Genomic DNA, 19275 nt, shown 5'->3' with positions numbered 1-19275 from the left:
GGCAACCGTTTGAGCAGCTTCTGTTTTAGTGGTTCGTATTTTGTTTTGCTTAGTTTGCTCTGTCTTGGATCTGTTTTGTGTAAATAAATTTGGCGGCCGTACTTCCAGCCTGTTGCCTTTTGTATAGGGGTTGTCCCTGGCTTTTCTGCAGGGCCGGTAGTAGGCTGGAACAGAACAGATGCGTTTGATCCCTCCCTCAGGCTCAGCCTAGTCATCTCCTACAGCATCATTATAATAGATGGCCACACTCCCATTTTTCAGCACCAGCAATTAGAAGGAGCTCTGGTAGCTGCAGAAAAGGCTTTAGACGTTTAATAATTGTATTATAGCAATAGCTTTTTTAAAAAAATAAACTTCGTAAGTTTCATAGGTTTTCCCCACAGACACAGTTGGCTAGCAGTAACTTACAGATTAATTCTCTGATGCCTTTAGGTTGATCAGCGAAAGGACTGTGGAGGAAAATATTCTGAAGAAAGCTAATCAGAAAAGGATGCTAGGAGATATGGCTATTGAAGGGGGCAACTTCACTACAGCCTACTTCAAGCAGGTAACCATAAACATCTGCAATTGATCCTGGACCTTGGTACTGAATTGTGATGTCCTTGGTGCATGGGACCAGTGGTTTGACTGGCAGTGCTTTATTCTTAAGCATCTTAACGCTGCCCTGTTACTCTTGAGACATCCTTAGTTATGTTAACCTGCTACAAGAAAGATAACAAAAAAAAATTACCAGATGTGTAGGCCAGCAGTTCCTATCTTAAGGATAATTTGTAATTTAATTTCTCTGCCCTCAGCAAACTATTCTTGAGCTGTTTGACATGCCGCTAGATGAACCCACGAAGAAAGAAGGAGAGATCCCAGTTCCGGTGCAGGAGGAGGAAGAGGATCCCATGGCCACCAAGCAGACACAGATTCTAGAACAGGTGGGTTACTTTATTCATAACGTTGAACAAAAGGGAGCTGCCCTACTTTGGTCAGGACTGTTGTGATTTCTGCCTGGAAATGTCTTCCCTCACAGGCACTGTGCAAGGCTGAGGACCCTGAAGACATTCGGGCAGCTACTCAGGCCAAGGCAGAGCAAGTGGCTGAGCTGGCAGAATTCAATGAGAACATTCCTTTGGATGCAGAAGACCGGTCCAGCAAAGAGGAAGAAGAAGAAATTTCTAAGGCAGAGCAGGAAATTGCTTCACTCGTAGAACAGGTACATAACATCCTGCCTTTTAACCTGAGATGAAAGTGGAAGGCTACCCCTTTGTTCTATAATGTACATCTGCTGCAATCATACGAAGATATCGTTTCCTTTAGATCGGGAGTGTCCATCCTTTGGCAACTTTGGATCTTGAAGTTGCCAAGGGTGGACAGCGCTGCTTTAGATTCAGGCAGATGATTTTATTTATCTTTTTTAGCTTGTTTTAAGTGTATATGGCTGCCCATCTCATCATGACTGAGGCCAACCATAACTTTAAAAATAACAATCAAACAGCAGCATACCGGTGAATCCGTAATTGGCTGTAGGAATAAAGATGTAAGCACTCAAAATTCCAACACAAATACAAACATCTCACAATGCCCTGCATTCCAACCCCTGCGCCCGAAATAATTGCAAAACATGTGATGTGTTCTTTTCAAAAAATCCCCTGTGATTTCCCCCCCCCCCCCCCATTTTTCAGCTCACTCCTATTGAGCGTTATGCCATGAACTTTTTGGAGGCATCTCTGGAGGACGTCAGTCGGGAGGAGTTGAAGCAAGCCGAGGTAAATTTCAGCTCCCTGGTTGGTGAAATTCTTTTGTATAATAACTTGTCAGAAAAATGGGAATCAAGGATCGTACAACTTTTCTTTTTAAGCTGGCTAAATCTTATGTTAAATGTTGGGTCAGTTCCTCAGTCTGATTCAACTTCTTTAAAATAGCCGTAAAGCAACCATCTTCCAGGCTGTTGAGAGTCCCATTTTTCTGGTCTCCCAACCTTTCATGGAGAGGACAATCAGCACATCATGTATATGTTAAAAAGCAGGGCTGTCTCCAGTTATGATGAGGATATTTAGCATTTAGTCCTATTGAGAAGGGGAAAAATGGGTTAAGAGTCTTATTTTTCAGATACCTTTGAGTAGCTCACAGGGCCAGAATCCTTGCCAAGCTAGTGATGATTCCCCCTTTGGTTCCTCCTTATCTGATTTCTCTGTTATTCCAGGAACAGGTGGAAGCTGCCCGCAAAGATATTGACCAGGCTAAGGATGAGGTGGTCTTTAAACTGCCAGAAGATGAAGATGAGAGTTACCTCCTTGAGGAAGGCTCCAGCAAGAAAAGCAAGAAGGCCAAGATTCCTAGCCGGACAGGCTCAGAGAGGACCGGCACCCGCATGAGCGAACGACTGCGTAGCACTCGTCTTCCACCAAAGGATGGGGATGGCGGAGATGTGGAATCCTCCCAGTCAAGGCTGCCCAATCTCCGGCATTCCCGAATGGTGACAGATGAGGAAGATGACAACCTGCCCCAAGTAGCCCAGCATACCAGAAGTGCTTCAGTGCGTAGAGAGCTGGTGCGGGAAGAAAAGCGGGCTCAGATTGTCCCGAATACTCGTAGAACTTTGACCCGGCGGGAAGAGCTATGGAATAAAGGACTAACTAGTGGGGAGAAGGTGCAGAAAATGCCCCCCCACAGAAGCGAAGCTTCTGGTGACAGGTTTTTGAGAGCTAATCTCCATAGAACAGACACCCCATCTGCTGTGGATAAATGGCTACAAGCTACTCCACAGAAGTCAGATCCTGGAGTTGCTGGGGACAGAATTCTAAGAGGTACCACATCGAAGACCGAGACCCTGGTTGTTGATGAAAGATTACCAGGAAGTGTCCCACAGGCATCAGATACCAACATGGATAAAGGGCCCAGGCTAGGCCTACAGAAGTCTGAAAAAACCTCTGGGCCAGATAAACTTACATGTAGCTCACCTAAGTCTGAGGTGTCAAGGACGGAGGGAAAGGCTCCAGAATTTCACTTGAAAGGACTCGATGGAGAGGCATTTAATTTAAAAGCGGATGTAGAAGAGCAAAAAACAGAAGAAATTTCCCAATTCGGTCCACCAACCCTGGATTTCCACCCTGTTGATTCTGCTGCGGATAAGGAAGTTCCAGCATTCCAAGAACAAGACACCCTGATTACTGGGAAATTATTGGGTACACAGACATTACCCGATGCCGGGAAGCTGAATATCCCGGGCAATAAAATGAAAGCAACGACTCCGGTGCCACTTGGCACTGTAAAACTAACTTCTGAGAGCAGGTCTGAGGCTACAGGTGAAATAAATTTACCTGTGATGGAGCAAAAGCTGAGTGGGCAGAAGCCAATGGAAGGAGCAGATGTGAGCACCAGCTACAATGCTGCAGAAGGGGAACCGGTCAATTCTGCGGATGAGGCAACCAGGCAGATCTCTCCTCGAGAGACCGCAGCACCTCCCGATGACGCTGCTAAGGTAGTATCTGAGCCTTTTTCTTCTAAAAGCACAAAAGATGCCACTTGGGAAACCACAGGCAGTGCAGCATCGTTTATGCTGGACAGTGAAGCCCCCAAGATGGACCCCCCTGTGTTTACTTCCTTGGATCACTCTCCAGCTACGAGCTCTCTCCTTCAACTGGAAACCCTGACCTGTATCAAGGAACAAAATGGCTTGAAGGAATCTCTGAGAAGTGGAGACCTCCCTTCTCATATTTCAAGTTTGCTAACTGAGCCCCAGCTTGAAATCTTGCCCTTGGGGGGTACATCCCCGATATCTCAAACCGCTGACTACAAAGTGAACAGTCTGGATGAAACAACCGCTCAGAATCAAGGAGCGGTAGGGAAAAACAACCATGGGGAGGGGCCCCAGGAGACCAGGCTCGCAGCAGTCTGCCCCAGCTCTGCCTCTTCGCAGGAGAGTTCATCCCTTCAAGGAAATTTGTCTTCAGATGACAGCCTTTCACCGAACAAACTTCCACGCCGTCGAACCAGCGCTGATGTGCAAATCCAGCAAAGCTGTCAAACGCCAGATGGCCCTGCCGCCAAAGTCTTACGCAAGTTGCCAGGCCGCCTGGTCACGGTGGTGGAAGAGAAAGAGCTCATTCGTCGACGACGTAATCGCACTGGCAAGCTGGATTCCACCCCCAGCGCAGTGATGAATCTGGGCAGTGCCCCGGCACAAAGCCTGTCAGAGCCAGAAATGCCACCTTCTGCTAAAGCCTTGCCTCTGCTGCGGGACTTGCCCGCCCGGCGAAGAATTGAACTGGAGAGCCGGGCAGCAGCCAAAGAAAAGGATGACGGTTCAAAAGGGGAGCTGCCGGGTAATACGTCCTCTGAGCCTGTCAAGCGCAAACGAGGACGTCCTCCCAAGAATAAGTCACCGGATCAGCAGAGTCCAGGGTTGCTCCGCCCCTTTCCTGAGCCAGCTCTGGAGATCAGCCCTTCCCAAAGAAAAGCGCCAGTGAGGAAAACCCCTGAAGGCCATGCAGGGACTCCTCCGTCCCCAGAGCAGAAGGCGCCCGAGAGCTCCACTCCCAAGAGTGAATCTCCCAAGAGCAAGACAGACAGCAGTGAGAACGGTGACTCCCCCGTGGAAAAGCGAAGGCGTGGCCGGCCCCCTAAGACTCGGCAATCCCCTGTCATGCCTCACAAGTCTCCTGCTTCCGAAGTGCTGCTATCCCCATCCGCAAAACCTCAGACTGTAGAGCTTCCCACTAAGGTGCAAAAGAAGCTACAGAGATCTCCTGAGGCCGTCTCTGTAACAGAGGGCCCCTCGAAGCTTCACGAGCCGCTAGGCTTGCATCCCAAAGCGGCCATCTCCAAAATCTCCCCTAAAGCACGGAATCGAACTTCACCGCATTCTCAGCCTGGATCGGATTCTAACTCCGCCTTGAAGGGACGAGAATTGTTAACCGCTTCCACTAAAGCGCTTTCCAAACCGTCCACTGAAGCGTGTGAACCTCGAGCTTCTTCCCCTCGAGGGGCCTCTGCCACAGAAGCTTCCTCGGAGACGCAAGATCCGCCTTATCTGTCCCCCGTGTCACGCTCGCTACCCAAAGGTGCCCCCGGCTCCCCGGCAGCAAATTCTCCACCGAAGCGGAAAAGGGGTCGTCCCCCAAAGAACCCGTCTTCGCCTCGGGTGGAGGTGGCCCAACCTCCAGCCTCCAACTCTGACCAGGAGACTTCTTTGGAGAAGCACACCCCGGCTCCTCCTGGCCGCAAGCGACGACGGCGTAGGAGAAAAGATGACCTTGGCCCATCGTTGCCCAGCGCCAATCAGAGCTCCTCGGACGGCGAGGACACCCGACCGCTCACCAGACTTGCCCTGCTCAAGCGGGAAGAAAAGCCGGAGTCTTGCAGCGAGGTGCTAGTTCAGCCCTCTCCAAAGCACATAGGCACCGAGAGGGCTTCATCGGCAGAGAGTAGCACGTGGGAGCAGCCTTCCGGTGACACCCCTGCCCGCTCCACTCGCCTGCGGCCTGGCTGCCTTGTTCCACCGCTGGAGCGGGAAACCCAGCGAAGGAAACGGCGCTGCTCCGTGGAGGGCAAGCGGGTGAGGAACAGCAGCAAGTCCCCTGCTTCCCAGGGCATCTCTGAGCAAGAGGGCGGAGAGTCGGAGTCTTCTCTGAGATCTTCCTCGGAATCCATCAGCTATAAGTGTATCCAGCAGCCGAAGCGCCAGTGTTATGACTCAGCCAGGGGCCACGGTCGAAAAAGGGGCCAGGGTCACCAGAGCGGGACGGCTGACCGCATCCTCCGCAGCGCCGCGAAGCCTGCTGAGAATACCCGATCGGGGTCGTCCCCGATTCCCCCCAGGAAAATGGGCCCTGCTTTCTCTCCTTCGGCTGTGGGGGCCCCTGGAGCCCTCTCTTCCCCGACGACCCCTTCCTCCACTGCCCCGGTGACCTCTTCGCAAAGTAACAGAGGCCGCAAGCCCAAGACGTGACCAGAGCGTGAGAGGTCCCACTGGTCTTTCTCTGCGGGGATGGCTCGACCGTCACCTCTCTTCCCGCACCTACAGTAAACCGATCTAGTCCTTCCCCTCCCTTGGCTCTTGTTCCTCCCGTTAATGTGGGGGCAGCTACTGGAGCTCCCTGCATTCCAGTCTTGACTGTTGGAGTACTACTTGAAAGGAGGAGGACGGTGAGCATGGCTCTTCATTCCCAGGTGCTTTGCTGGGAACAGGCAAGGGGCACTCCTGCTGGCATTGCTCGCTGGGGCTGGGTAGCTCAGTAGCCCACCCCACCCCACTCCACCCCGCAGGTTGTAGTGGCAGGGCCAGCACTTTGCAACGAATTCTGCTACTTCCTAACCGTGAGCAGAGAGAGAGAGAGAGAGAGAGTAGGAGAGTAGCTTCAGAGTTGTTGCCCCTAGAATAACACTACAGGGCACCTGCTATCATTAAATGCCCCGGCGCTTTTGGGAAGTCCAGCCCAGGCTTTTGATAGGCACGTGTCATGTTTCGGGCCCAGGTGTTCCTTTGTCCTCTTCCCACCCACCCACCCCCAAGTCCTGCAAAGGATGCCCTCCTGATTTATAAACACGATTAGCTCTTACTTTTTTTAACGGCTTTGGGTTGGTTTTTAAATGACAGTGACCAAATGCTTAGGTCCCCCCTTTTCTGGCGACCCCTTTTTTTGATTGTCTCCCGGCTTATTCCGTTCACCATGTTTCGGCCCTTTTGAGGCATGAAGAGATGGGACAGTTATTTCCCCAACTTGGAGGGCAAGGGAGAGGAGATTTACGCGACACAATCCAATAAGATTATGTGCTCCTTTTTCTGCATCACCACCCAGAGAAAAATAACCTCCTTTTAAATGATATCGATCACAGCCTCACTGCTCCAGGGACTTTTTTTTTGTGGGCTCATGAGTTGGGTCAAATCCTTCTCCCCTTCCACTCCTCTTTGTGTACAGCTCTCATTGTAAAATAGATTCTTTTGAACATAAACTATGCAAAGGTTATTTTGTATAGGGGAGCACAACTTTCCGTCCCCTCCCTCACTGCAGTGGGTTTTAGGGGTGTGTGTGTGTGGCAGCAGTTCTCTGGATTTGGGGATGGGTTGCAGTTGGGGTGGAGGGGGGAAGTGTTCCCATGGAGCTGTCTTTCCTACTGAAGCATGTTCAGAACTTGTACAGAAGACCGATGTAATCTTTCTTCAGAATAATGCTATGAATAAAGTGTTAAAAGGGGGGAAAACACACACACATGGGTTTGTGGATTTTTTTTTAAAAAAAGGTTTTTATTTTCTGTGTCTCCATCTCTTTGGTTAAACAGCTTGCTTGGGCACGGTGGGTCGTGTTGTGTTAAGAGAGCTGCGGGTTGGTGTTTCTCCACATGCCGACATGCTCAAATTCAGCATATTTACCTGATCTCTGTAGCATAGGGTTTCATTTGTTGTCATACTCAGTTGGGCAAACTGGAATTTCTTATTTGCCCCAGTTCCTTGCCCATTTCAGACCATAGCTTCAGCAAGATACGCAGTCTGCTTTGGTGGCCAAACCCATTATATTAGTGCACCTGCAGTTGAAAAGTAAAGATTGTGCTAAGAACGGTAGCGAATTATATCTTGAGTTGATTAGGAAATAGCCAAACTTTTATAAAGTATTATCTGGGGATAGAAGTGCAAGATTGTGAACGTTGTATCCGATTTCATAGTCTGTTATCGTGACAGCATTTTCATTGTAAACTAACCTTTTAGTGCATTTATTTCCTGCTACCAAGACGACGTAAAAGAGATCGTGACGGGATATAAATGTACTAAATAAATAATTCTGGGAGACAGAAAAGCCAGAAGCAAAATCAACTCTTCTGCTTGTTGTGATGGTACGTCCGCGCCACCCTTTGTCCACCTAGTTCGCTCAGAAGCATTGTCCACAGGAAGATGCTATTTTTTTTTAAACGCTGGATTAGTTCTTGCGTCGAAGCAGGAAACCGTTTCCGAGAAGAAAAATTCTGCCCGTCTCCACTCAGCCAAAACAGCTGACTTCTCTCCGCTGGCAGGCGTGACTGGGGTGGAACACATTCGCCTTTTGGGTAAAAGGGTATCAAATGCTAAATCGGGCAAGAAGCCCATCTAGCCTAGAGAAGAGACAACCACAGGGAGAGACCTCCCGAGGGTTGGCCCATGGGAGAAAGAACAGATTTCCTCTCTTGTCCCACGAGGCAGGATCAGTTAAACTCGACGTGAAGTGAGGGAGATGTTGGGAACTCGCAAGCTGTCACCCAGTGGAACAAGCCGCCACAAAAAGTGAATTCTTTGTTCAGTTCTTTTAAGCGGCCTCGGTGGTCGTTTCTCAGAGATGATGGGGGGGGGAGGAGGGGGGCCCTGCTGCCGTGATTCTGTGATCCTAGCAGGACCGAGGGCGGTGATCCTGGGAGTTGTAGTCCGTTATTTGAACGCTGCAGATTTGCCGTTCCCATTACTGTATACCAAAACGGGGAATATTTCGGTATGGATCGAGACAGTGGTGGTTGGGGCGGGGGGGACGGGGACGGAATGGTAATTCCAGCTCAGGTGAGGGCAGCCGATTGGAAAAGGCTGATCTAGACAGGAAGGAACAGGGAGAAAATAACTCCTTTGCACTAGCAACCAGGCGTGCCAGGCAACAAATTAACCCAATAGCAACCAAACTTGTAATATGCCCTAAAAGGAACCAATAAATACTTGGTGCTTTGCAGTTGCTAGTTTAGGAATGCGGGCAAACTTGTTCCTCAGTCTGCTGGCATCACTTGACAAAACCTGGTGTGTGCTGCCCCACGGCTGCAGCTGAGGTGTGTCCTGATCTGGACTTGATGTTTCTAAGCTGCAGCTACTTTCCTGTTTCATCTCATTGACCTCGCCTGAAAAGAAGGGTCCCTAATAAGGGGTCGTTAAATGGAATTGGAATCTGCTTGCGGCACTGTCCAAGGAGGAAGAAATCCCAGGCTAAAAAGAAAGGAACCAGAAAGAAAACAAAAAAAATCCTGGCTCAGTTCTCTCTCTTCTTCAACCTGAACTTCAATTTGAGCATATCTGCAGTAAGGTAAGTTGAAGCAAATGGAACACTTCGTTGATAAACACTGAAAGATGAGAACTAGCAAAGGGACGTCCATTAATAGCACTTCCATACCGTTCCATAAGGTACGTTCCATGAGGGATGCGGTGGCTCAGTGGGTTAGGACACTGAGCTTGTCGATCAGAAGGTCGGCAGTTTGGTGGGTCAAATCCCGAGTGCTGCGTAGCAGATTGGGCACCTGTTACTTGTCCCAGCTTCTGCCCACCTAGCAGTATGAAAGCACCTAAAAATGCAAGTAGAAAAATAGGTACCACTACGGTGGGAAGGTAACAGCGTTCCGTGTGCCTTTGGCGTCTAGTCATGCCGGCCACATGACCACAGAGACGTCCTCGGACAAGCGCTGGCTCTTCGGCTTTGAAACGGAGATGAGCACCGGCCCCTAGAGTCAGAAACGACTAGCACACGTGCGGGGGAACCTTTACCTTACCTTGATAGCACTCTGGGCAGTTTACAATGTCAGCATATTGCGCACGCACACCCCACAACAATCTGGATCCTCATTTTACCAACCTTGGAAGGAGAAAAGACTCCGTCAACCTTGAGGCCCTTCAGGATCGAACTCCAGGCTGTGGGCAGAGTTAGCCTGCAATACTGCATTGTAACCCCTGTGGCGCAGTGATTAGAAATGCATTATCGCAGGTTAATTCAGCTCGCTGTCAGGAGTTCGATCCTCGCCGACTCAAGCCTCCTCTCCTTCCAAGGATGGTAAAACAAGAACCCAGATGGTTGGGGGCAATATGTGGACTGTAAATAAAGCACTACGAAGTGGTATATAAGCTTAAGCACAATTGCCATTGTTATTACTAAGCTAGCTTGTGTGCAAGCCAGCTGCTGTTCCTTAGATCACTTGATTTCCTCTTCACTGTCACACCCTGCCTAGAAGGTATCGCTCAGAATATTCCCTGTCTTATCTGTCAGGCTCCACCAATCAATCTCAGCAGTTCAGGGCAGCCTATATAAGTCCGTCTTGCTCAGCTTTCTGCATAACCTGAGAGCTTTTCAGTTGGACCATTTCCTATCAAAACAGCACCCAGAAGGCAGACTGGGAAAAGGGGAAGAAGAAGAAAAAGGAAAAAAAAAGGCCATGAGCTCAACGAATGATTCAAACATGACTTCATGGAGAAAGCAGTAGGAACCCAACCCAAGATAGGCGAAACTGGTGGGCGTGTGAGTACATAACAGTCGGAGAAAACCAGGAAAAAGGTGTTCAGAGGAATAGTAAACAGGAATCCTGCTGCCGGATGTGAGTCTTTTCTCAAAAGATGTTTCTTTTTTCTTCTGTTCCTCTCTTCCTTACCTTCACAAGAGCTGAATGAATGACCAGGTCAAAAAGCTCTCTAATCTTGAGCTCGTACATTCCATTTGTGAAAAAGGTGTCCTTCTGGCAGCGTTCTGCCTTATCTCTTACGACAATTTAGCCAGACTCAACTCAAGACGCAAGAGCTTGGCTCAAAGAAGACTTGACACCAAGAGGATGGGATTCTTCCGCATGCCAGAGCAGGACACAGAGTTGGAAATCGGGTCTCTCAAAGGAAATGGAAGACATTCACACACTTCTGGCCTCTGAAATTAGACTCACAACCTTGGACTAGTATCCTGATGCTTCCTAGTATCCTGATAGTTAATGTGAATCACCGAGACAGCAAAAGAGACTAGCTTTTTGACTTGTACAAATGAAGGCGAATATATACGTGTCCCAGGATAATATCGCAGGATCCCATCTGGGTCGGTCACCGGGACCCGAGGTTTTGTCTTCCAAGCTTTGAGACCCCTTGCTAGAGCCCATCCTCACGGAACTTCTCTCTAGCCTTTTTTGACTTTTCTTCAGCAACCTGGTTGTGTGTCCTTTAGTCATGGATGAAGAAATGGGGGTCCACAATGAAGGGGAGAGCAGAGGGATGGTAGCCCCGGACACCTTGGCGAGTGGCAAATCCCCTGCTTTGAATGTGCGCAGATTACGCAATCTGGCCATAGCTAGCATCATCTGTGGCTGTTCGTGCATTGGGGTCCTGGCTCTGATCTATGCAGTCAAGGTGAGTGGCACCCCATTTCGAAAGGAGTTGGCTGGGAAGGTGGTGATCAAATTAATGTCTGCTTTTCTGTGTTCCCTGAACAAGAAAGGGAACAACACTGAGTCCAATTTTCTTTGTGAAAATAATTCCTGGATATTAAGAAAAGAAATATATACCCTTCTTCTCTCTTGTTAACTAATAGTATGATTTTTCCTTCCCAAAGATATCAACTGATCCAAAAAAAGGAAGTATTTAGAATCTAGGCCAATGTAATCTGACGCTGAGCTTGTCGATCAGAAGGTCGGCAGTTTGGCGGGTCGAATCCCAAGTGCCGCATAACAGAGTGAGCGCCTGTTACTCGTCCCAGCTTCTGCCAACCTAGCAGTTCGAAAGCATGTAAAAAATGCAAGTAGAAAAATAGGGACCACTACGGTGGGAAGGTAACAGCGTTTCGTGCGCCTTTGGCGTCTAGTCATGCCGGCCACATGAACACGGAGACGTCCTTGGACAAGCGCTGGCTCTTCGGCTTTGAAACGGAGATGAGCACCGGCCCCTAGCGTCGGAAACGACTAGCACGCACGTGCGGGGGAACCTTTACCTTTTTAATCTTCTCATCACTTTTGTCCCTGGTTCCCATCATTACCAGAGAGAAGAAAAGCCTGTATACCTCCAAATAAATTACCTATGGTGTGTCTCTAGTGCAGGGGTAGGCAACCTTGGCTCTTTTATGACTCATGGACTTCAACTCTCAGAATTCCTGAGCCAGCTATGCTGAGGAGAAATGGAGAGATTTCCAACCTGAGCCATGCTGGTTCAGGAATTCTGGGAGTTGAAGTCCACGAGTCATGAAAGAGCCAAGGTTGCCTATCCCTGCTCTAGTGGCACCTAGAGAAAAAAGGGCTTTCGTTCTTAAGGTCTTCTTGCTAAGGGTAATGGCTAAACACACAGCTAATACCTTCATCTAGTAGACCTAATTGTACTCAAAGGAAAAAGGAGTGGATTGTATTCCATTTCCCAAAGCTGAAGATTTTCACAAGGTACCTAGAATGGCTTGTGGAATTCTCAACAACTGAGAACAATGGAGTGGGGTTTGGACAGCGGAGAAAATATTCCTCAAACAGATGTGGAAAATAACCATCCCAGAGCTGATGCTCATTAAAATTCCCATGCTACTTTCAAGGCAGCAGAGCTTGGTCAATATTTTGCCAAAGTGTCAAATTTCAGAACTGAGGAAAGCCCGTTACATCCCATGGGCTTGTAAGGTTCAAAAAAGCATGGGTCCACATTCCTGTAAGGATGGTATCCAGGTCCTGTCATGAAGTGGGCTGTAAAAAAAGCTAATGCTAGAAGAAAGGGGTGAATTTTTTTTTTTATTGAAAAGTTTTAAAATACAATTTTCCTTTAAGAATCCCCCCTTCCCCCTCCCTCCTCCCCCCTCCCTACCTCCCCCCCTCCCCCCCCCCCGGACTTCCCAGAGCTAAATACAAGGTATATATATAAAAAGCAATCATAAACAATCATATACTAACAACTATAAACTCTAAAATCCATCACTCTCTAGCTTATATAGGATAAAACAAGCCTTAATAATATTGAATATGTATAAAAAGAAACTAAGATAAGAAAAGAAAAAAAGACGAAAGAAGACTTATTCAAATGCTACATAAAACTTCTTAACCCTATACTTATTCTGGATAAACTCAATCCATTTTCTCCATTCCATAATATAGCGTTCTTGCGAATGATCTTTCAAATAGGCCGAAATCTTCGCCATCTCTGCCAGGTCGGAAACCTTTAAAGTCCACTCCTCTATGGTCGGCAGTTCCTCTTTCTTCCAATATTGGCCTATCAAAAGTCTTGCCGCCGTAATTAAGTTCAACATCAACTTAATGTCCACAACTGTAGCGTCTGCAATTATTCCCAACAAAAAAAGTTGCGGACAAAACTTTATCCTCTGTTTAAAAATCTTCTGCATATTCCACCAGACTTTTATCCAAAAAGCCTTAACCTTCTTACATGTCCACCATATGTGAAAATATGTTGCATCTTCATCACCACACCTCCAACATTTAGGCTGATAATTCGGATACATACTTGCAAGCTTTTTAGGATCTAAATGCCATCTATAAAACATTTTGTAAAAGTTCTCTCTTAGATTTTGAGCTTGAGTAAATTTTACGTTCCTCACCCAAATCTTTTCCCACGTGTCCATTGTGATGGCTTCCTGGATGTTTTGGGCCCATTTTATCATACAATCCTTAACAAGCTCTGTTTCTGAGTCAATCTCTATCAATGCAAGATATATCCGTTTGATATGTGCTGGTCCCTGATTTCTAATTTGCTTAATCAAATTTTCATCAGTCATTGTAAATCCATTTTTCTGGTCTTCTTTCCACCTGGCCCGTAACTGAGTATATTGAAACCAATTTTGAACAACCTTCTCTTCTCGCAAGAGGCTATATGATTTCAAACACCAAACATTTCTTTCCAAACTGAGGATCTCCTTGTACGTAGTCACATCATGTTTGAAGCCAGCATGTATATTTTCTATTGCGTGTTTTGGAATTGCCCACAATGGTATCTTGCAACTTAACTTATGTCTATACTTCTTCCAAACTCTCAGCAATGCCTGTCTTAAAATATGCACCCTAAACACGTTGTCTACCTTCTTATCATACAACAAATATGCATGCCAGCCAAACAACAAATCGTGGCCCTCAAGATTTAATAACCTCCCTTGCGTCAAATTAATCCAGTCACTTATTCCTACTAATGCAGCAGCTTCATAATATAATTTAAAATTAGGCAATTTAAGGTCACCTCTCTCACGAGTATCCTGCATAATCTTAAGTTTAACTCGTGGTTTTTTTCCTTTTTTAAGGAAATAAGGAAAGGGGTGAATTTTTAAAGACTCTTGATTTTGTCCTAACATAGCTTAAAGGCTTATTCAGAATTGATCAATGGAGCAAACAGAATCAATTGCAGGGGACAAGATTCCGTGTAAAACTATGGGGAAGTTTATAATCCCTGTAAAAGATTTGTGCCGACACTGATCCTGCCCCTACAATGTGCAACTTCAGGGGTGTTACGGGAGTGCATCCAGCCACATTGTCATTTCACAAGAGTTCACAATGGAGCCCAACAGCCTTGCTTTTTTTTACGGCAGGAAGACAACGGCTAAAGTGATCCTCCAGGCAGGAGGAAACCAAAAATCAGCCTTGCTTTTAGCAATTCACAAGTGGAACCCATGACAAAACGCTACTTCATCTGGCTGCTTCCTCTATGTGGTTTATTTAAGTATTTATTAAATTTCTACACCACCCATCTGGCCTAAGTGACTTTGGGTGGTTCCTTCAAAGTAATTCTCTTTCACCCAGTTTCTTATTACATCCTTCAACAGTCAATCAGTCAGAATTTGGTCAGCCCCAAAAAAGACTCATCTTTTCTTTCCCGGCACTTTTGGTGGCATCATCATCATCATCATTCTCATCATCATTATTGTTATCATCATCATCTTTTATTCATTAAACATGAACCTCAGTCAACTGAACATTCAAACTGTCTGGCGCTGATGGTTGACATGGGTTGCTGCCAGCATCCTAGGTATGATGATGATGATGATTATGATTATTATGATCCAATATGGGTCTGTAATCGGGACCCGAGGTTTTGTCTTACAAGCTTTTGGAGCCAAATCTGCAGGGAACTTCTTTGCTTTTTGACTTTTCTTCAGCAACTTAGTTGTGTGTCTAGAGAGAAATTCCCTGAGGATCGGGGCTGCAGGATGAGTCCGAAAGCTCGGAAGACAAAACCTCGGGTCCCAGTGACCGACCGAGATTGGATCCTGCAACATTATCCTGGGACAGGTATATTTGTTCTCTCAAATGCTCAGTGGCCATTCAGTCTGCTAACACCTCCCTGGAGTTCCAATCTCGCTAATTTTTTATGTTCATCCATGATAAGAGGGGAAATTGTACTTTGTTGGAAGGTCAGGTTGACTTGTTTTTATTAGTTCATAGTCTGGGAAGAGAAACCTATCAGAGAGAGAAACAAGTAACCCAGAAGTAAGGGGAAATTTTCTGATAGTGAGAGAACCATTAATCAATGGAACGGCAAGAAAAGGCTGCATTTATCCGGGAGGTTATAAGGGCAGGGGGTTGGGCTAGAAGACCTCCAAGGTCCCTTCCGGCCCTACGATTCTGTGTTACTATGTTTACATTTGACCTGTAATGCTATTTTCTTTAAACAGAATTTAATTTTAAATTTTTAATGAAAAATCTAATTCTTTGCAGGCAAGGCGTAATGGGTCTCATATTTGATCTGCATCCGGCTAGCCAACCTAGTTACCCCTCCTTCGCTCACCCCCACTGAAATCCTTCATTAGTCTTAGCCCCAACCTGGATACATTGGATAAAACTAGATTTTCTTGGCATAACAACATCCAAACACATTGCCCACCCTCACAATTCAAGTTGACTTAAAAGGTTGTAACCTGCCCGTTTTACTTGAGCAGCTTGCAGAAGCTTAGGGCCTTTTAATCAACTTGGTGAGTTGAAGAAGGCGCTACCTGGGTCTTTCTAGTTCAGGGCTTTTCAACCTTTTCACCCATTGTACCACTTTTAGGATATGGCAGCATCCGAGTACCACCAGGCGCCTAGCAAGGGGTCAAAAACCTGATGACCAAAAAAAAAAAAGGAAAAAAGTGATGAAGTACAGGTAGTCCTCGACTTACAACAGTTTGCTTAGTGACTGTTCGAAGTTACAATGGCACTGAAAAAAGTGCCCCCCCCAAGCCACAGCCGAGCAAGACACCTGCCTGCCCGCCCGGCGGCGCTCTTCCTCCTGTCCGAGGTTTCCATTGTTGTGAGCGTTTCTGTTGAGGATTGGCAGCGGGGGTGGGTATGTTTGGTTTTTATTCCCCCCATCTGCTGGGTGGTTGCAGCAGGTTTTGGTCACTTCACATGATCCTGGGACACTGTGACCGTCATAAATATGAATCAGTTGCCAAGCATCTGAATGTAAATCACAAGACCCTGGAAACGCTGCAACATTCCAGCTGATCGGCGCTGCTTCTGGGCTCAGCAAAAGCGCCAGGATCGGCGCCGAGCTCCAGCTGGAGCCTGGAGCTGATCCTGGGGCTTCCGCTGAGCCCTGACAGCCCTGCATCTCCAGCCATCTCTCGCTCAGGCTTGTGCGGTGCTGCCACCGGTTCAGCTCATTCCCCTCCCCCGCTACCACTTGTCTAGGATGGTCGCATACCGCCTGCCAGGTGCCAATGTACCACAGGTGGTATCCGTACTACTGGTTGAAAAGCCCTGTTCTAGGGTTTTTTTCCCCCCCCACATTAAGCCAACACTGCTCTCCTGCAATACCTGCAAGGAAGGAAAGTTCTGGCTGGGCTCAGGTGTTTGTAAAGTCCACACCAGCCTCTTTGCCAGGTGGAAGCAGATGGAAAGCCTCAGAGGCATTGACTTTAAAGCTAGGGAGTGGGTAGCATGCAAATCTTTAGAGCTAGCCTTGCAAACATTCCCAACAACAAGATGGGAGCTTAGTTTGATGTTTGCAATAGTGGTGAATATCTGTAGCCCGGGTGCAGGATGAGGGTGATGGTTCGTTGTCCGAGCTTGTGGGTTGGTTTCCGAACGTTTCGTTAACGAAACGTTCGGAAACCAACCCACAAGCTCGGACAACGAACCATCACCCTCATCCTGCAACCCGGGCTAGGTAACGTCTTCAGCGGAGTGTAGTGGATGTGTGTGTCAGCGCCCCTCTGTTTATAAGGGCTTCAGGTATATGGTGTGTGTCAAGTGAAGGCCTTGTGATGGGTCAGGTGTCACAACTTCCAACAACCCTGACCTGAAATAAGACCCATCACAAGCCTCTCTCTGATGACTCACACCTGACCCCATCAGAAGATAATCATTTGACACAGGGGGTCCCCAATCCCCGGTCTGTGGACCAGTACTGGGCCACGGCATGCCAGCAACCGGTCCACACAAACAAGCAAAGCCCCATCTGCGGGATGCAGGCAGCAGACAAAACCACGCACCCTCCGGTCCGCGGAAAAACCTCTCTCCGTGGAACCGGTCCCTGGTGCCCAAAAGGTCGGGGGCCTCTGCCTCAAAGGCTGCTGAAGATGTTACCTAGCTTGGTAACGAAACCAACCCACAAGCTTGGAGAACAAACCTTCAACCTCATATTTTGATGTCTTACCTGAGGAAAAAAAGAAGGCCCTTGCCCTATTTAGCTTTGTGTGTTTATCTGGACTCTTGATTTAGGATCGATATGCAGAAATACAGGCCAAGGACATCTGCATGACATGGTCACCCATGGTTTACTGAGTGAAAATGGCCTGACTGAATCCAGTGTTTTGTTTCTGATGATACAAGGAGTCATAAACTAAGCATAGGCTCTGACCCAGCATGCTCAGCTGACGTGTGAATGGACCGTTTGTGATTCAGTGTGTTTTACAAACATGGCAATTCGCTAGGGAAGAGAAGGCAAGAATTCTGAGACCTATGTTGAGCATTTCAGCAGGTGATGTATATACAATGTATGAAAAGATAGGCTAAGAAATTATTTGCCCCTTAAAATTCATGCTTTCTGGTGTCCTTATTCTACATCCAGAGTGAATAACAAAGCTGTTCTTTGCGTCTTTAGGCTAATGAGAAGCAAAAGGCCCATTCCCAGAATGCAGCACTTCACTGGGCTCGGAAGTCTCGCTTTATGTCTTTCCTGAGTATCAGTGTCTGGATTTTCCTTCTTATTCTGACCCCCACGTTACTAGTCCTCCTGTCTTACCTCGTATCTAAAGCAGAATGATGAGCCACGTCGATCGGTGACTTTGGACTTCCAGAATCCTTGTTGACTACTGTGGTTTCTTCAGTTGGCACTGAAGTGTTTTTTTTGTGATGGCACTTCCTTTGTTGAGCTGGCTTCATGAAGGGGAAAAATGGTGTGTTATGTACTGGGCTCATTAGTAATACCACGTGGGTTGCTGGAGCAGCTAACGGCTAACGGCTCTCCAGTAACCCAGACTACAAGTCTCCAGTGCTATAATTGGCTATCCCTAGGCGGCAATGGTTGCTTCAAACCTATTGGCTGCCACCTAGGGGCTAGACTATATATTGTGGCTAGTTGCAGCCATTTGCCAGTACAGATTCTGCACGAAATAAAATATGAGTTTCCCTGTACTCAGTTACCTTGTCTTCATTCCTGCACCAAAGAACCCGCTATTTAACATGGTGGACATCAAGTTTGTTTTCCTACAGAGAATGTAAAAGGACTTGTTCTCCTTGATGTAAGAAGCCTAGCTGATTTCATCTGTTATCATCCTTCTCCATTTGATGTGTTCCAGATGTTGGACTACCCTTCCCATCACTCCTAGCCAGGATTGCCATATAATGCGGATTCCCAGAAGCACCTATACTTGACTGAAATATTTGTATTTCTGTTTCATGAAATGTGCTTTCCTGCTGGAAAAAATATATATACCTATTATAGAAATCCCCTGACAGTGAAAGTGGTTGAGTTTGGAAAAAGGAAGTCATATTATTTGGCACACAGATGACTTGAATTATTGTGGCATGAAGTTATAATTAGCATCAATCCTAACCATCTGATCTGAGCAGAAGGAACCCCAACCCCAACCCCCCTTTGTACTGTTGAAAGAAAAATCTTCATCGGGGTCCAGTCCAAGCTGGGAATAAACAAAATGGAGACTGTTTTAGAAAGAAGGTTGTGGTTTATTGAAGAGGAGAGCCAGACAGAAAGATGGCTCTGGGAAAAACTGACCACATGTGGCTGTGGGTGGTGGGTTTTTATACCTTCTTGGGCTTTTGTTTGGAGTTCTTCCTCTTTGAGGCTTTGTATTTCTTGTGTCATGTACTTTGACTTGAATCTGAGTGTGCCTTTGTGGTATTTTGATGGTGGTGGGTTAATCCTATTATGTCCCAAAGGTCATATCCTACTTCCCTGGGGCTCTTGGATTATTCGGTATGAGGGATTGTTGATTCTAAGGATCTTTTTCTAATCCCAGCTTCCTGGCTCCAATCTTTCCGACAAGATTATCACATCTGCATTTCTGCAGACCTGGTTTCTGTTTGGGACACAGAGACTTGGGGGTGGGGGGTGGGGGTGGTTTCTGCCTTTAAGATCCTTTGGGGAAATATAATATTCTGTCTTTTTAATATTTCCCAAAATATTTCTTTCTC

The 19275-nt window shown here is 47.0% G+C and overlaps 1 protein-coding gene across 2 annotated transcripts in view; it reads left to right on the top strand.

The window, feature by feature from the left end:
- Positions 1 to 7191, top strand: part of SRCAP (Snf2 related CREBBP activator protein) — a 38429-nt gene extending 31238 nt beyond the window's left edge. For both annotated transcript variants that reach the window (XM_083378466.1, XM_083378467.1), the window contains 5 exons: positions 433 to 547; positions 795 to 923; positions 1019 to 1201; positions 1671 to 1754; positions 2192 to 7191. In XM_083378466.1, the coding sequence (XP_083234592.1) occupies positions 433 to 547; positions 795 to 923; positions 1019 to 1201; positions 1671 to 1754; positions 2192 to 5938 (4258 nt within the window). In that variant the 3' untranslated portion in view covers positions 5939 to 7191. The remainder of the gene's footprint in view (positions 1 to 432; positions 548 to 794; positions 924 to 1018; positions 1202 to 1670; positions 1755 to 2191) is intronic.
- The last annotated feature ends 12084 nt before the right edge of the window (positions 7192 to 19275 follow it).

Source organism: Vipera ursinii (assembly GCF_947247035.1).
Source record: "Vipera ursinii genome assembly, chromosome: Z".
Lineage (NCBI taxonomy): Eukaryota > Metazoa > Chordata > Lepidosauria > Squamata > Viperidae > Vipera > Vipera ursinii.
This window is presented reverse-complemented; position numbering and strand designations above follow the sequence as displayed.